General features: G+C 39.5%; 1 protein-coding gene across 1 annotated transcript in view; it reads right to left on the reverse strand.

The window, feature by feature from the left end:
* The window catches only part of LOC140237429 (uncharacterized), a 41,401-nt gene that overhangs the window by 14,128 nt on the left and 10,714 nt on the right, over positions 1–16,559 (reverse strand). The window contains exon 2 of the mRNA XM_072317355.1: positions 1,296–1,459. Within this exon, the coding sequence (XP_072173456.1) occupies positions 1,296–1,459 (164 nt within the window). The remainder of the gene's footprint in view (positions 1–1,295; positions 1,460–16,559) is intronic.

A 16,559-nucleotide genomic window follows, 5' to 3' on the forward strand; every position in this document is an offset into this window, starting at 1 on the left:
TCCAAATGTTGGAAGGATCCTCCATCACAGACTATTGTGCCACCACACTTTGACACCTTGGGGAACGAATTAGCACAGGGCACCGAATCTTTCGGGGCGTGCTACGTAGGACCAGACGACATCAATATGGTGTTTGGATGACGATTGAGAAATTTACTCTTTCATCGTCAAATCTGATTTCTGCTCGACCTCTACATGCTACCCGTGACCCTTTGCTGGGAGTGAAACCTGGTATCAGATTGTTGGAATGCTGATCTTGTATTCGTGCGATTGATGGCCCGCTGTCGTCAATGCCACGGTGGCCGAGATCTTGGCCTGGAAAAATGGCAATGGCGGCCTATAGGTTCGGGAAATTCCTGCCCGTCCATACTAGAAAGATGGGACATTATGGGACAGCGGCATTTGTCAATATTTGGCTTCAATCATCAGTTGCCTGAGCCAGCTCCAACTCTTGGATGTTCCCTTAAATCCTCTGTTTCAAACAACTGACCAATCGACAATGGAAATTCTAGAAAGCAGTAAAGCCCATATAGCAACAATATCGCAAGCCGCTGCCCGGTTTTACTCTCGCAGTTCAAGTTTGTTTGTTTGTTTGTTTGTTTGTTCTTTAGACGCCCTCTAAAAATTACTTTGACTTTGACGAAAGCTCTGTTGAAAGGTTAAAAATCGATGTATCGTAAACTCATACAGGTTCGTTTTGTTTTTGTTTTGTTTTTATGATTAATATTCTGACATATTGTTGTTGCTTTTTAACACGATTGAACGGTAAAAAAAAAAACTCAATAGAAACTGAAGTGAAACATAATGTGATGAAAAGGCAGACAACGCATTAAGACAATCTTGTGAGATAAGAAATCTTGCAGAAAATATGATACGAAACCATTTCATTCGATGAGTTTGTTGTCAACAAGGAATGTCACTTTTTAAATAATTCTGGTGATGCTCATCATGCGACCTTAAATAGCGAGAAAAGCCTGAAATCTAGTTGACTATCCCGACATTGGTGTTCTATTTCTCTCTATCTCTCTTTAAAAAATACATGAGTAAATAAAAATGAAAAGAATAATGGTTAAAAGCATCAAACGATGACGAGTTAATCCAAATAAAGGTTACATTTTGTTAAATTAGTTTTAAAAGAGTTAAGATTTTCCATGTACGAGGGAAACGTAAGGCAACGTTTTCCAAAGAACGTTTGCTGAGATGTTTTGGCGCTGTGTTCATATTCTTCACATAATTCATGAAGATTATTTCTTGTTCTCTAGGACAACGCATATAAACTGATGTCAGTTGTATACCACAATTTCGCCTGGCCATTGTTGCACGTTATTGGAGAAATCAGTGGTGTAGTAGACAACGTAGTGACCCCTTGTGGCACTGCGTCCGTACGATGGGAGAAAAGGATTCCATCCCAGGTTGACGGAGGTCGACGTGGAGCTCCGAACTTGGAGATTCATCTTCCCTGCCAAAAAGAAAGAAAACCATGACAACAATAAGCATATATTGGCACAATGCACAGGCCCATTCCTTTTCTAACTGCTATTAATTCTGAAGTGACACAACCCACTATCAAGGATTCTACTTGCAATATCGAAACTTCGAGCGACACTTTCCGTTACCATTATCAGTATTTTAAGACATGAACTTAATTATCAGACACACCAATAGAGAGGATACAAGACATTGTTTAAACAGTTTTATATATTTCAAAACAAATTGTACAAAGATGATAATTTTTCATGCAGGTTTCATAATGCATAAGGATGAAACGTTCATAACATTTCGCAACACCTGAAAACCACAAAATTAATAATGGGAGAAGAATCTAGGTGCATAGATTTGTATATTGTTGACAATTTGGGCATCAACCACAGATAATTTATTATCATAATGCTGTATATACAAAATCTCTACGGTATCAAGCTCCTTCGCGGGCAGTGCAGTTGAGGCAGGGAGGTGGGATCCCACCTCCCTGGTTGAGGAGTGTGATTCAGGACCGAACACTTATTACTAGAACGCTGTAGCTGCGGTTGCAGGGTGTCAAGGACATCTGCTAAAAGACTTGATGAGAGTTCAACAGACTATAGCGAGAAGCCTTTTCCATCCGCCTGGCCGCACATTCAAGTGTATCATTGTCTTGGCAACATTCATACTTTTCTCTCTCTCTCTCTCGCCTAAAAATATACGGAGATGAGATGCCGAGGAATAAGCGAGTGGACGTGAAAATATTGGCTCGATTCATCGTGATTGTTCGTGCGAAGAGACGGACGGAGATGAGTCGTGAAAAATCTCTGACGTCCGACTGCAAATCATGCATCAGCAGCAAGACATCTTGAGAAGTCATTCGATATCATTCAAGATGATGCCGACGCATTCATTCGTGAAGCAACTGGGCAAGAAAGAGATTTCTGCAGTTGTTTTCACGCCACACGAATGGCCGAGGTATAAATCATAATATATCGTGCTTATTTTCTCCCGTTGTAAGACAATGACAGTCCAGTTACTATAATTGTTCTCTAAAGATCAACATCGAATAGTGTGTGGTTTAGTATCCTAAATTCCTCTGAATACAGTAGGTACAATAGCCATTAAATTGCGTGATTTCGGGCCTACTTTGTTTTTTAAGAGATACAGTAAATTTCATAATGTTCGAAACAAAGAGGAAAATTGCATCATCAATTGTTACCAATTTGCTCTGGATAGATATTGTGATAACTGGAATCCTATATAACGAAAGTGATATTCGGCATCTAATTTGAATCCTACCCAAAACGACTGGTGTTTACTGTCTCTACCATTCTACATCCGACAGGGAAAATTTAAATATGTGTATTTTTGAGAGGAGCTGTGCTCTACATCGGAGAAAAGAATGGTGATGAAGCGAACCTAACTTACTCACAAACACACAAGCTCACTTTCGAAAATATTTCGCCATTATTCTCACTTTGACATTTCCTTTAAGGTCACTTAAACTGTATTTCTGGCATTTACAGGAAAGGACTCTTCTGAACAAAAACCGGTAAGTCTTATGCAATTTGATCCAATAATAAAACGTGAATGGGTCCTTGTCTGTTTGGCTGTCGTTACGTGGGATTGTGACCTATGTCTATGTCAGATCTGTATCGAATGAACTTGATCAAATCCTCCTGGTTGAATTCAAGACGGATGAGCAGGACTGGCGGATCTTAGTTCATAACCTAATTTTAGGGGGTCCGTGCAGAGGTTATAAGAATTAAATGCGTGGGTGTGGTGGCATCAAACCGCCTTGTGCTGGTCCAGAAGAGAGGACTTACACTGGATCAAGGGACAGGGAGGCAGGAACAGCACATGGATAAGGTGAGAAACAACAGACTAATACAGCGTGATTTCTTTTGAATCAACTTAAACAATACTGGCAGAATATAAACATAAGCAACGTTGTATCTCTTTGATCTATCATGGAGATAAATTATTGTAACCGGACGAGAAAAAAACAAAACAAAAACCCGCACACACGTACATTATAATATACATCAAGAGAGAGGAGAGATGTACAGAGAAATCTAGTTGGATGATCATTTCGTGAAGCCAGTAGCAGTAAGCAAGTTTCCACTTGGGATTACGATAATATGACATTAGATGTGCCTCTTGTTTTGTTCTCATGCAGACAATTCTCTTTAGCTATATCATTTCCACCGAATTCAAACTGCTGGTTGACGGAAGTCAAACATGATTTCCGTAACTATAGAACTTGATATACCTGCATACCATCACCGCAGGAAATCGGAAGACACTTGACATAAATCCACGCTGTTACGTCCCACAGTGACAGAGAGTTTCAAATATTTATAGATTAGTCTAAGGCCTAAAAATAGAACCGGTTGACCTTTCATAACGTGACGAAATGCGCTCGGACCATGAAGAGGAGGAATGGGCCAGATAATGGAAGCTGCGTTTCAAACTTTCTGGCATCATTCTATTCCCGTACTCCCGGAGTCTCAGGTTCATTAGAAAGCTCAATCAATTTTCCCTGTTAAACCCGTTGCGCTCTCGATACAGGACATGCACGTAATTTGTAACAGCTCTCATTGATCATTGAACAATGGCAAATACCATATTTGCACAAAGGAAATGCAAAAAAGCATATTTGGAAGTAACATAATGACTTTAAGAACCATGAGATGTATCCAATCATATTTATAGGCTATGCTTTACACATCTATAGTAAGAGAAAGGGGGGGGGGTATACTGACGTTCGCTGTGAACCACTGGTAGGCAGTACATTGTGTTTGATTTGACAGAGTTCTTCAATCCATCACATTACACGTCCCATAGAGGATCGCAAACTGCCAGACACAAAGTCCATCAGCCAAAAAACTTGGCAAGCTTTCTGCAGGCAAACAATAACTTCAGGGAGGTACAAATGCCTTGATTGTAACTCTCGATGGATTTCGGTTCAGCTTTTCAAGAAAATTGCAAGCAAAACACGTGCACAATTGATAAGGCGTCCCTTCGGACGATAGTGTTCCTTGCAAAGCTAAGGGAATGGTTGAAAGAAAAGGGGAGAGTGTTGTTTTCGTCTAACGACATCGCCGTCATATACCCGAGACATGTTCGAAGGAGGTTCTGGGAATGTCAAGGTAGCATGGGCTCCCACTGAGATCTGCAAACGCTGGAAGACGTTTTGTTCTCTCCCAAGGACTGAAGACATGAAGGCCCCAGGAAGCTGTGGAGCAACGTTAGATGGAATGGGTGGAGCCAACTATAATGAATTGGGTGTCAGGGGAGCACCGTGCATTGAGGCTACTTCGTGTGGGTTTCCCACACTCACTTGATGTGTGCTTTATGGCGGCAGTACCCAGCTTTTTCCCTCAGCGTGAGGAATTGAATGAAATGGAATGAAATAGGAAATATTGCAACATTAATTGAAATGAATGCTAAACAGTATGAGAAGAGCTTTTAATTCAACTAAGTAAAGCTTTTAATAACGCCTTCATCCTTAAGTAAAAGTGACAATATACAATATAAAGATCATAAATGCAATGAACAATCATCACGGTTACAGTTCGTTACTTCGAAGGTTTGTAATTCCAGAATTGAAATAATTGAAATGATTTCGGAGAACCCCTACAAGTTCAGTAATTTCGTGAACTGTACATACGCTTAAAATGAGTTTGGAAAGGAATACAATACAAAACAAAACAAAAAACACGCTACCATTTGACATTACACGTGGTGATAAAGGTAACATGGAAAGCGACGTCATAATGATGACGTGACTAACATTGTATTAGTGATATTTCTTACAAAACGTAACAAACGTAACAAAACAAAACAAAACTACAAAACACCGACCTATACGTTAATTGAACCAGATCTGTGTCTTGAGGTCTCTCCAGGACATTGCATTCACCGACTCCGTTCAATGCAAATAGTATTTCTGTCCTATTTCATTCAAAGCATCTTTCTCTTTGAGGAGATTCTCCCTTTAACACAGTAACGCACATTGGATTCTGATGATTCGTCTTGCAGAAACGTGCCCTGATCTCGCACATCCCCCCCCCCCTCCCTCTCTCCTTTCTCTTTCTCTCTGTTCATCAGTCTTCATTCCCTTTCTTCAAGGTCAAGCACCAAGTCGAATTAAACGGATCGGAGGAAACGTTGGGTTAGCGTAGTCGAGATTTTCAGACTGGTATATTCTTATTCACAAACCACGCAAGGCAACTGCGTCAGTATTCAATTTGACAACGGGTTTTGCCGAGAAATGAAGGGAATGCATTTGATAGCGGGTCGGTTATTACCACTCTAACAGAAGAAACCTCATAACAAGTTTATCAAGGCACATAAAGGTAAGATGCGAAGAAATCGAGCCAGCCTAGAAGTGAAACTAGTGGCCAGGCCTCGTCATACAGTATATCGACGCTTGGAAATTCTTCCCCACCAATCATCCGGAGAGAGCCGTTCCTGGCATTGACATCGATTGGGCGGCAGGTAATCGGGTGGGTTTGCCCCGAGACTCGTGGCACGCGCGCCTCAGTTCAGGCAGGGAGGTGCTCCCTGGTTCAGGGTATCTCCAGGACGGGCTCTCAAACATCTTTCTCTTTTCCCATGACAACATCACGCTCCAAGAGGAACAACTGAGAGGAAGACCAATACGGAGAGACGATAGCGATATTCTTTATTCTATTTCCCACAATTTTTTTTTCATTCTATGAATTTTACAGTATACGATTGTACTATTTTCATTACACTAATATTTCCCTTATCATGATAAACGAGCCTCTTTGATTGTGTGTATCTATGTATTCACAAATATAATGTTGTACTCATACTTTCTCGAAAATGAAATGAAATGAAATGAAATGAAATGAAATGAAATGAAATGAAATGAAATTTTGTTGCACAGCCAAGGAAGGCAATGTATTATAGACACTTGATGTACAACGAAATACTTGACAAATGTTGTCTATATGCTGTCAAATTCGAGTTTATCAAATAATCATCTTGCCAAAAATTAACATTCAAAGATTCTCCTAATACAATCATGCTACATGTCACAATCATAATTATTATAGCATAATCTGAGTTAAATGCCTGGAAGTATTTGACTGTAATCTTGACATATATTATGCCATGACATGGTAGGCTGATATCGGTTATCTGTTTTGTTTGACGAAAATATTGATCACAGCTTTACAAACTGGAATTGTGTTGGTACTGGCACGATGTGATGACTCATCCTCAAGCCCATATAACTTGATGTTCATTTAGTTTGACGTGTCATCAACACCTTCGTCCCAGAATTCAATCATCTGGTGTGAAATTGTATTTTTGTATAATGCCTCCAGCTCTTGGTTTTCTCATCATTTTTCCTCCAGTCATCGCCCTGCGTGGGTGGAACCTTCTGGTCCCATTCACTGATATTTGATGCGACTAGAAGATTGACGTTACACACACACACACACACACACACACACACAGAAGCTTTATCTATAAAAGAACATACAAACATTACGTATCGTAGATTTTCAGAGGAATAACCATCCCCTTGCCTATATACCACTCGACATATAAAAATTATGATAATGAATTATTTAATGTTGAGCGCCCAAACTATACATATATATCATATACTGCGCTGCCAGAGCTCCTTTTAAAAATAACTTAATGTTCTTTTGCTGCACATTCCTGATATAAATAAATATGTATTAAATGAATATCAAATCCATGAAACGTCTTAATCTACTATTTAATACTCAACAGAGTAAATAAATTAAAAATAATAATAAAGCAATCTCATGAGTGTGGGGAAACGAAGCAGGAGACCTTGTGAATACTCGTAGTCTGAAACATATCAAACAGGACGCATGGTATTTCAAACGCCCAACTCTTTCTAACAATCATGAAATAAATCATGGTTATATGATATCACACTGACTGAAATTCCTTTCAGATGAATGTGGCTTCCAGGCTACGATCATGATATACCACGAGGCAGAGAGACAAATGGCTGATAGAAAAGGATGCATCTGAAAATCCCATATGTGCTAGTCTATGTATTACGTAACTATACACAGCCCAGTCGCTGTACATGGTACGTCGCGCATAGCGTAACCAGGGAGGTGAGACTCACCTCCCTGGCGTAACAGTGTCTGGTCGGGCTATGTATTACGTTAATATTCAGTTGTGGTCAGTTGGCGTTCTTTACCATCCTCTTTTTATCTCGGTTGTCAACGACAATGTCATTATAGTTAATAATGATTTAGGGATATATGACGCTCGCAAAGAGGGACAGCTGAATGTAATCTACGGTGAGAAATCATTTCGAAAAGCAGGCATCATACATTCAGACCATACAAAATTAAGCTGTTTTCAATTTTCTGTGAATGCAATGAAAGTTGCACGCATAATTTGTCGCTATATAATACATGGCCCATATACGCCATGATAAAAGCCACATAATTCATGTGGAATCGTTTGCCATGGTACGTATATAGATTTATAAACAATACGAAATCTTTCTTTAACAATCATCCTGCGGCAGTGACGTGTGAGAGATCCTATTTTAGGAAGACGATGTCGACAAGCTCCATGCAGTAACGACTCTGTACCACGAACTGTGATGGGTGGAGGAATTCCCCAAACTGTGCAAGGCATCTTTGGTATCCCAGTGGCTTTAGTCAAACTAGAATCCAGTTTGGAAGGAATTTAAGTTCCCCTGTCACTTCACTTCCAGGGCGCAGTGGATTTACAACTAATCATTTATACCAAATACATATCACTCTTAACGAATTCGACACATAGCAGATTTTATAGGGTGAGAGAGAGAAAAGGGGGTTAAACATTCACATACACAAACACACACACACACACACACATATATGATATATATTTATAATCAATATTATTATTTATATACATAGAACAATTGAACGCATGAAATATAATATATACATCATTATATTATATCTATATTGCACATTATATTCACAGTGTGTGGATGTACAAGACCGATATTTATTTCATAATGATGATATCAGAATGTGATATACTCATCTATATGATTTTATTATGTGCTTTCAAAACAAAGATCACAAAATATGGTTTTGTGGTGTGACATTAAGTTCTCTTAATCATAAATTTATCGAGATGAAATAGCGTGCTTTATTGCGTTTCGGAACAACGACAAACAATACGCACACATCAACAACAACAAAAAGAAATCTGGTTCCTTCAAAATGCTCGACTCGTTCAGAATTATATGTCTATCACTGGACAAGCTGCCCGTAGTACGTTTAAAAGACAGTTACTTTTTCAACTTCAGGAGTTATTTCAGCAGTCTCAAAACTTCTTTCTGTGTACTAGTCGTGTTCTAATGTTCGCGATTGTTGCATAATCAAAGCCAGAAATTTGCACGCATTGTCATTCATTGGTATAGGCCTGCATAAGCTGCGGCGGTATCATTATAATACTCATCAATACTGCGTGAGACGAATAGTCGTGCGTTCACTTACAGCCATTCCCGATTGCGCCTCCAATTGTTTTTCGTCCATTGTCTATACAGAAGCAGAGCAATAAGGGGCGCCTAGAATCCGACTGGCGACGTGCTGCGTTTTCTCTGACGCGACAGGTCAACAATTATAATGGGAGCAGTAGAAATTGGAATTGTCGGAGACATCTACAATCAAGCAAATGGGCTCCAATTACAACCTATTAAGGTATTCACGATTGAAGAATGAAAGGAAAAGGCAAAAGACAGGAAATTCTTACATTCACGCGTAACCGGTTGCTTCGCATTTGCTCTGCGGTGAAAAACAAAGGTTTTCCGAAATGCAATTGAGTGGCAGCTAAGCTTCGAAGTTATGACGGATTATCAGAGTATTGAAATGCTTCACAATATTTCAAGATAAATAATAATAATAATGATAGTGAGACTCTTATAAAGCGCACATTTCTACCTTAAAAAGATACTCAAGGCGCTATAGAACAGAGTACATATATACATATAGATATATAAATAAATGTGTGTGTTGTGTTTTGTGGAATCAGTAAAATTCTACTGCAAAAGTGAAACTCCTCTCTTTTTCTGACTTGCTGACTGCATTGAACAAGTCATAGAAAGGTACAAGCAGATATTTGCTAATCATTCTGCGGTGTGTAGATGTCTGTGTTTGCTCCGCATTTGTCAAAAACTCGTTGACTTGATAACGTGTTACGTGTGTGTGTGTGTGTGTGTGTGTGTGTGTGTATGTGTGTGTGTGTGTGTGTGTGTGCATGCGTGTGTGATGAGTGGTGCGTGTGTGTGTGCGCGCGCGTGTTTGTTCAGACTCTAACTCGATTTACCGGTTTCATATTTCGAATTGCAATCAATCACAAGCCGATATAACATAACGCAATCACTCATCGGCAGGTGCATGGTTGAGAATTTCTGGCATGAGTCCGGAAACACATACCAGGTTTGGGATTTATTGAAGTCTTGAATGTATGCCAAGACAGAAGGAAAGGAGTCTCCACACAATATCGTAAATTATATCCCGTCAACGACGGTAAATCTTTTATTAAAAAATATGATAATAAAAGGACTTTGGAAGTGTGAAATAAATTGGAGAAGAACAGGAAACGTGGCCACAAAAACACCGCTTTTAAGAGTGTAATATATATATATATATATATATATATATATATATATATATATATATATATATATATATATATATATATATGTATATATATATATATATCTTGTTCGACGAGTAGATTTCTCTGCAATGTGCTATATCATGGGAAAAGCCTAGAGCTCGGTACGATATCACTGATGATTTCAGCGAACGTATATACATCATGAATATCACTATTGTCATCATTTTCAGCTATTCATTTGTTTTTTATCAACATCATAGACATCAAGATTATCACTCTGTATTGTTTCTTCTACCATGAAAATCGTTCTTATTAAAGCTTTCATTATCAAGATCATTGACAATTCCGATAAGGAGAAGGCGATTCCGATAAGGAGAAGGCGTGATGTTGTCAATCGCTCCTCTTAATACAACCTCTACCAGAACTCGGACGTTGACATTTTGTCCCGCTGCTCGTCGCTCAGTACACTACCAGGTCATAATATACAACTGCTATACAGTGTTTGCACATCATCTAGGATCGAGAGCCACGCACGCGAGGGCCACAAGAATTGATCAGAGATAAAAATATATATTCACAGCTTGAGACTTGATCTTTCTGACAGTCACTGGACAACGAAGAACCGCAAATAGAATTGGTGGTTCATCGTTGTCGTTCTGTATGTGTTGTTTTTTTTTTCTGCAATGGTGGGGTGCCAATTGCGCGGTCATTATCGTATAATATCCATCTTCCAGGGCAAAGTCACTGGATGGAACTTGAACGCGTCCACAGAGTCAAAATAACTTGTGTCTCTTCAAATTCTACAGGAGAATGCGTAAACAGCAGCTTTGACACAGGCAGTCTGATGCGCCTGACGACAGTATTCAGAATGTGAGATATGCAATCTCATTTTAACGAGCCAAGAATTTTATTCGCCAGTGAAAGGACATGACACATGACATTCCTATATCATTGATTTTACCTATCTGCTCTGTGCTTCTTATTTTGGCTCGTTAATCATTTTTAAAGTAGTAATAGGCCTACATCAAAGCGTTCACTTGCAATGCGTCTTTCTTTAATTTGAACTAATTTTTAAATCAAATTCAATATCATATGGACCGGAAACAGTGTATCATGCCGTAATGTCATATATGTTTCTTAAATTATACTGAGTTCATTTCAATTTGTTTCCTTTATACAAATGGGGTAAAAAAAAATCAAAAGTGGCTAAAACTTGCATGGAAGAGTTTGCAGTACACACTCCTATCACGCAATTTAGCTGTTATACTACAGCATAATTAAGCCAAGTTTTAAAGAGGTTTGATGATGGAAGTAGGGGTGATGTTTCGACGTTTCGGAATGACCTGACGTAACCCGAAAGCAAATTGGAGCCTCCAGGAAACGTATTGTGACGTCACAGGCATCGCGAATCCGAGAAACGCCAAAACCTGATGAGCATTGATGAGTGCTGACGAAAGATGCCCTTCGCCACGATGACCTTGATCAATACACTGCACGATGAGACAAAAACAACAACAACAATAACAACAAAGACAACGACATCAACTTTCGCCTGGACTTAGCGTCTTATTGCACTTTGTCGCATAATTACTTTCACAGCTGAAAGTGAGACTCGAGGGAGTCGCAAGGCTGCGGACACAAGGTCAATGACCACGCCCTCCTCATCTCTCGTCGTGACATTATTAAAGAGAAGGCTCCCTCGCTGATCGGATGAACTTATTGCGTTGATGGCTTATAATTATATTACTCTCCTCACTTCCTCTCCATCTCCTTGAGTGTTGGTTGTGTGAAAGTGAGCACATGATCCCAAACAGATAGTCATGTATTATGAAGTTCTCTGTGCATAATAAATACGAAATAAATCGATTACTTTGTACATAAATGACATCAATCGAACTGTTACCAGTAGGCCCTATATACAGTCTATTATACCTCTTCTAAACTCAGCAATTTGAGTATAAACACATCTGTTCAGAGAAGTAAAAGACATAAAGATGCAATAAAAAAAAACAGTCACAAAGAATTAAGGAAAACAAAAAATGGGGGCATGCCAATGAGCCTGAGTTTCAGCGAAATGTAACCCACACAACTTACCGACAAAAGGTCTCGGGCCCTCTGTCAGCTAATGTATTTCTACAAGTGTTCATGTTTCATGTCGAAATGCAGAGTTCGGCAGCGAAAATGCGACGAAATGATTTGAATACCGACACGTCCCACACCAGGCAATTTTCCACTCTTTCTCCTTCTCCACTTTCTCGACTTTCCCTCATACCTTTCCCTCCCTGGGCTCCTTGGCCCTAGCAGGCAACAACAGCAGAGAAAAAAGGCTATGTATACCCCAAGCGGGGCAAAATGAAATTTAGTCGTATTGTGTCAGAAGCACAAGAGATCTTAATCAATATGAAGATTTAACTAATCCATTTAAAACCACACGGAAGCAAGTGGAGCATGGTTCATGAAGGTCTCAGAAGACGTGATGGTCGGTTAAAGAAAAAAGTGTAATGTCTATAAAGTTATGGTGAAGGCGATCACGAAAAAAAGAAAAAGAATTCTGGAGCGCACACTCAAAGGGAAGATAAACCCCAAGAACAATGTGGATTGAGTGAAAGCAGCAACATTAGTAGAACACATCAGTGAAAGTTTGAAGAAAATCGGACAATCGATGCAAAAGTTATGAATTTTTAAAGTTTTGAAGTTGGAACCGCTGGATGAGGAGACTACTAGAGGTTATGACGTATGAGTGGACTACAATATCAAGAAAATATAAAGAAAATACTACAAAAATCCATTTTTCATGAAAATTACAAATTCCATCAACTTGATATTGACATATGTTAAGGGTAGCAATTCCCCCTGCTTTCTGAAAGCGGTTGGTCCACTGCTCTTTCATAATTCTAGAAAAGTGAATTTTTGTTGAATATCCTTTATATATATTTTCTTTGTATTGTTGTCCACTCATACGTCATATCCTCTAGTAGTCTCCTCATCCAGCGGTTCCAACACCAAAACTTTAAAAATTCATAACTTTTGCATCGATTGTCCGATTTTTCTCAAACTTTCACTGATGTGTTCTACTAATGTTGCTGCTTTCACTCAATCCACATTGCTCTTTGGGTTTACCTTCCCTTCAACAGTCTTTCTTCAGCGGTGTGAAGGTTTCAGCGGATCTTGTTGACGTCACGACTTATAGTCGGGTCGTAATACGATGATTATAACGACGAACTTCCATTACAAAATATGTGAACTTTTTCCCGGAAAATAAAAAAAAAAAACTTTCTGTTCTACGACTTCAACTTCTTCGTCTCCAATTGTGTTGTTTTGCTAAATCTCATAAACATCGCGATTTCGTCATGTGTGTATGAATGGAGAAGAAGTGGCTGTTGTGCATTTTCAGTGAGCAACCTTACAATTTTGACCAATGACCTGTCCCGTACTGCTTGAGAAGCTACCCTTTGATTGATTGCTAGTTACAATAAATTTGACAGTTACAAGGTTTGATCACTATCCATCCGTTTAACCGGAATTAGTCGCTCTATTCGCTTCGGTACGTATAGCTTGCAGCACGGCAGAAGGGGTCAAGGGGAGAAAAGTTGGGGAGAGTGAAGGGGAGGGGTAGAAAAAGGGACAAAGACAAGAGATCTGGAGGGGAAAATGGTATATGCAGATGAACGGAATCACCTTAGTATCTTATAAAGTGCTCCAAATATTTCGTTGCTATTCCATAGCCATAATATAGGTGACGGTTGGCCAAAACCCGACCGAATGAATATACGGCCTAACGATTTTTTGAAAGCAGTTATTTGGCATATGTCTTTTGATATTCAATCGACAGATGCGTCGTCGTACATCGGACAATGGAGGGCTTTACCGAAAGTTGTGGTGTGGGGGGGGGGGGAGACTAAACTCCACAGTGTGACAGTTCTGCTAAAAACCCCTTCGAGCTAATAAATGTCATTTTCGTGACGTCATGTGGTTTGAGAGGATTTTATTCAGGGAAACACGGCTCAATCGACGCGCCATAATAACCCAGAGAAATGGACAGGGGGCAACGCCATGCACGTGCATTAGACTATCAGGTAAACACCTCGCAGAGCTTCCTACATCCGCTTTCCGGTTTGGGACTGTTTTCCCGCTTTACTCCAGGAAGGTCCTAAATCATACGTTTTGGTCGATATATGTTATCGAAGAAGGGCCAATGTCTAGTTCTGTGCTGTAACATTAATTCAAAATTATTAAAAAATTGTGATAGAATTTGCATTGCAATGAATTTCTGATAGTGATAGATAATACACTGTATTTTGTATCATTATTGCTCTCTTGTCTCAGGTACTGTAAGTATATATAGTTATTTGCCCTCAAAACTTCAGTGGCAGGTCTGTTTGTCTTTAAACGAACCACTAACTGATACTTGACTGACGGCGGAAAGTGCTTTTTTTTTTCCTACGGTGAAACTTAATTGTGGCCAACTCAACTTTAAATCCAACAATAAGATCTTCACCCTGACACTGTCGATGTATTACTGTGAGAGAGGAACGCATGGGTGCCCGACTGCAACACAAATGCCTAAGTGTTTTCCTCTTTTCCTTTCCATGAATTTACACAATGCATGTGCAAGAATTTGCAACATATATATAGGCCTATATATTTTTTTTTCTGATGGCATTCTTCTTGTCAACAACCTACATACATAACATGTTAACTTTATTCAGGAATCTACAATAAATCACGATGTATAATTTATGATATTAAACAGAGAACCATTAAACTATAAATATTTATTATATCACACTACCGACGGCAACTGGAGGTTTTCGTTCTGCGATCCTGTCTCTTCCAGTTATACCAGCGGTCATTAGATGATGGTCGGCAAAGTTGTTGTTTGTCTAATGGACAAGGGTGCAATTTTTCCCCTTTCATTATCACGTCCAAAATCAGATCGACTCCTTCATTTTGCGCGTGTGAAAGACATATGGCACGGTTGGGCGACAACACACAAAGTTCGGTTCATCACCAGCGTGCCCGGCCAGTCGCTTCTACAGCCACCGTTCGGGGTCACACAGTGTAAAGAAATGTTTGTGTTTAGAGGGTAAAATATAAATACCATCGTTACCCAGAAGAATACTGCAAATTAAGTCGGGCGTTCATATATTGTGGAATCAATGTGAACTTTTCACGTGAATTTAGGGAGAGGAGGTCAAGTTTGGTTTGGTTCCTAGCATAACAAATGTGGCTGGATGGATTCCGATTCCAGGGAAATATTTACAGTCTACTCGTCCTCGTCTTGCTGCTATTGTCATCCATATTTCCATAACACACAGCTGGCGTGCGAGCTGAGAACTGTGGAATGTCGTTCTCGTGACTGACATTGCTTCCTACGTGACCAGAACATCATCAGCAAAACATTTCCACAAAAGATTGCACTGTGTAGTCAATACTCTTGGCAGAGCACCTAAAAAGTTTAAACACTTAATTGACAACTTAAATTAGTTCTAAACCATCAAGATACTATACTGCTTTAACCTCACTTCTTTTTCATCCAGCGAATAAGTCTATATACCAGTGTCACTGTAATTAACATGGGCCGATATATACGGGACTTTTTTCAAGTGAGAGTGAGCATACCAAACGATTTATATTTATATCTGCGGTATATAATTTTCCCGCCACTCTAAACATTGCGGGTCTTCAACGTCATCGCTACCGCCCGTTCGTCGATCTGATTTATGAATTAGGCTCTCGTAACCCCGCGGTGACATTGACCCAAAACATACTCAAGGGATGTGTGACTGGCTACAACTGAAAGCAAACTGGACCATTTTCATCATGGAGGGAATCGCTTTGCCAGGTTTGCTGATAATGTGCTGAACAGAGGACATTTTTTGTCACTTTTCATGGGGTTATCTCTATCAGAGCGACGCATCTTCCCTCCCTTGGTTCAGAGTCTAACTGGCGCCACCACTGAACTCCGGCTACTCGGGTTGCGGACAACATCTAATTATGATGATATTTATGAAAATATTTTATTGTTTATCTAGAGTTGCCTCTTCAGTGTCAGCACTGTACTTCTAGAGGGGCCTGCCATTGCTATATAACCTCAGCACTGCCAGATACTAGTACACCGTGCTCAATTTCAATCTAATTAAAGAAGTATAGACACAGCGGCTATACGACAGTTTATACGACACATAGGCCTATATATTATAATCATACGTATCATCTCGGTGCGACTATTGCGCCAAGTGAATGGCAACTGTATACTTATTGGCGATTATTTCAGATTACAAACTTTTTAAAAAGTTACAAGTTCCTGCGATGATTTTTACACTTCACTTGATATTTCTCATGATCGTATGAAACATATTTACAGAACAACACAACTCGATTTGGATTTCACTGCAATCTTAGCAAGTCAATGTATGCAACATAATTCAGATTGAATATAT

The sequence above is a fragment of the Diadema setosum genome, chromosome 1 (assembly GCF_964275005.1).
Source record: "Diadema setosum chromosome 1, eeDiaSeto1, whole genome shotgun sequence".
Taxonomy (NCBI): domain Eukaryota; kingdom Metazoa; phylum Echinodermata; class Echinoidea; order Diadematoida; family Diadematidae; genus Diadema; species Diadema setosum.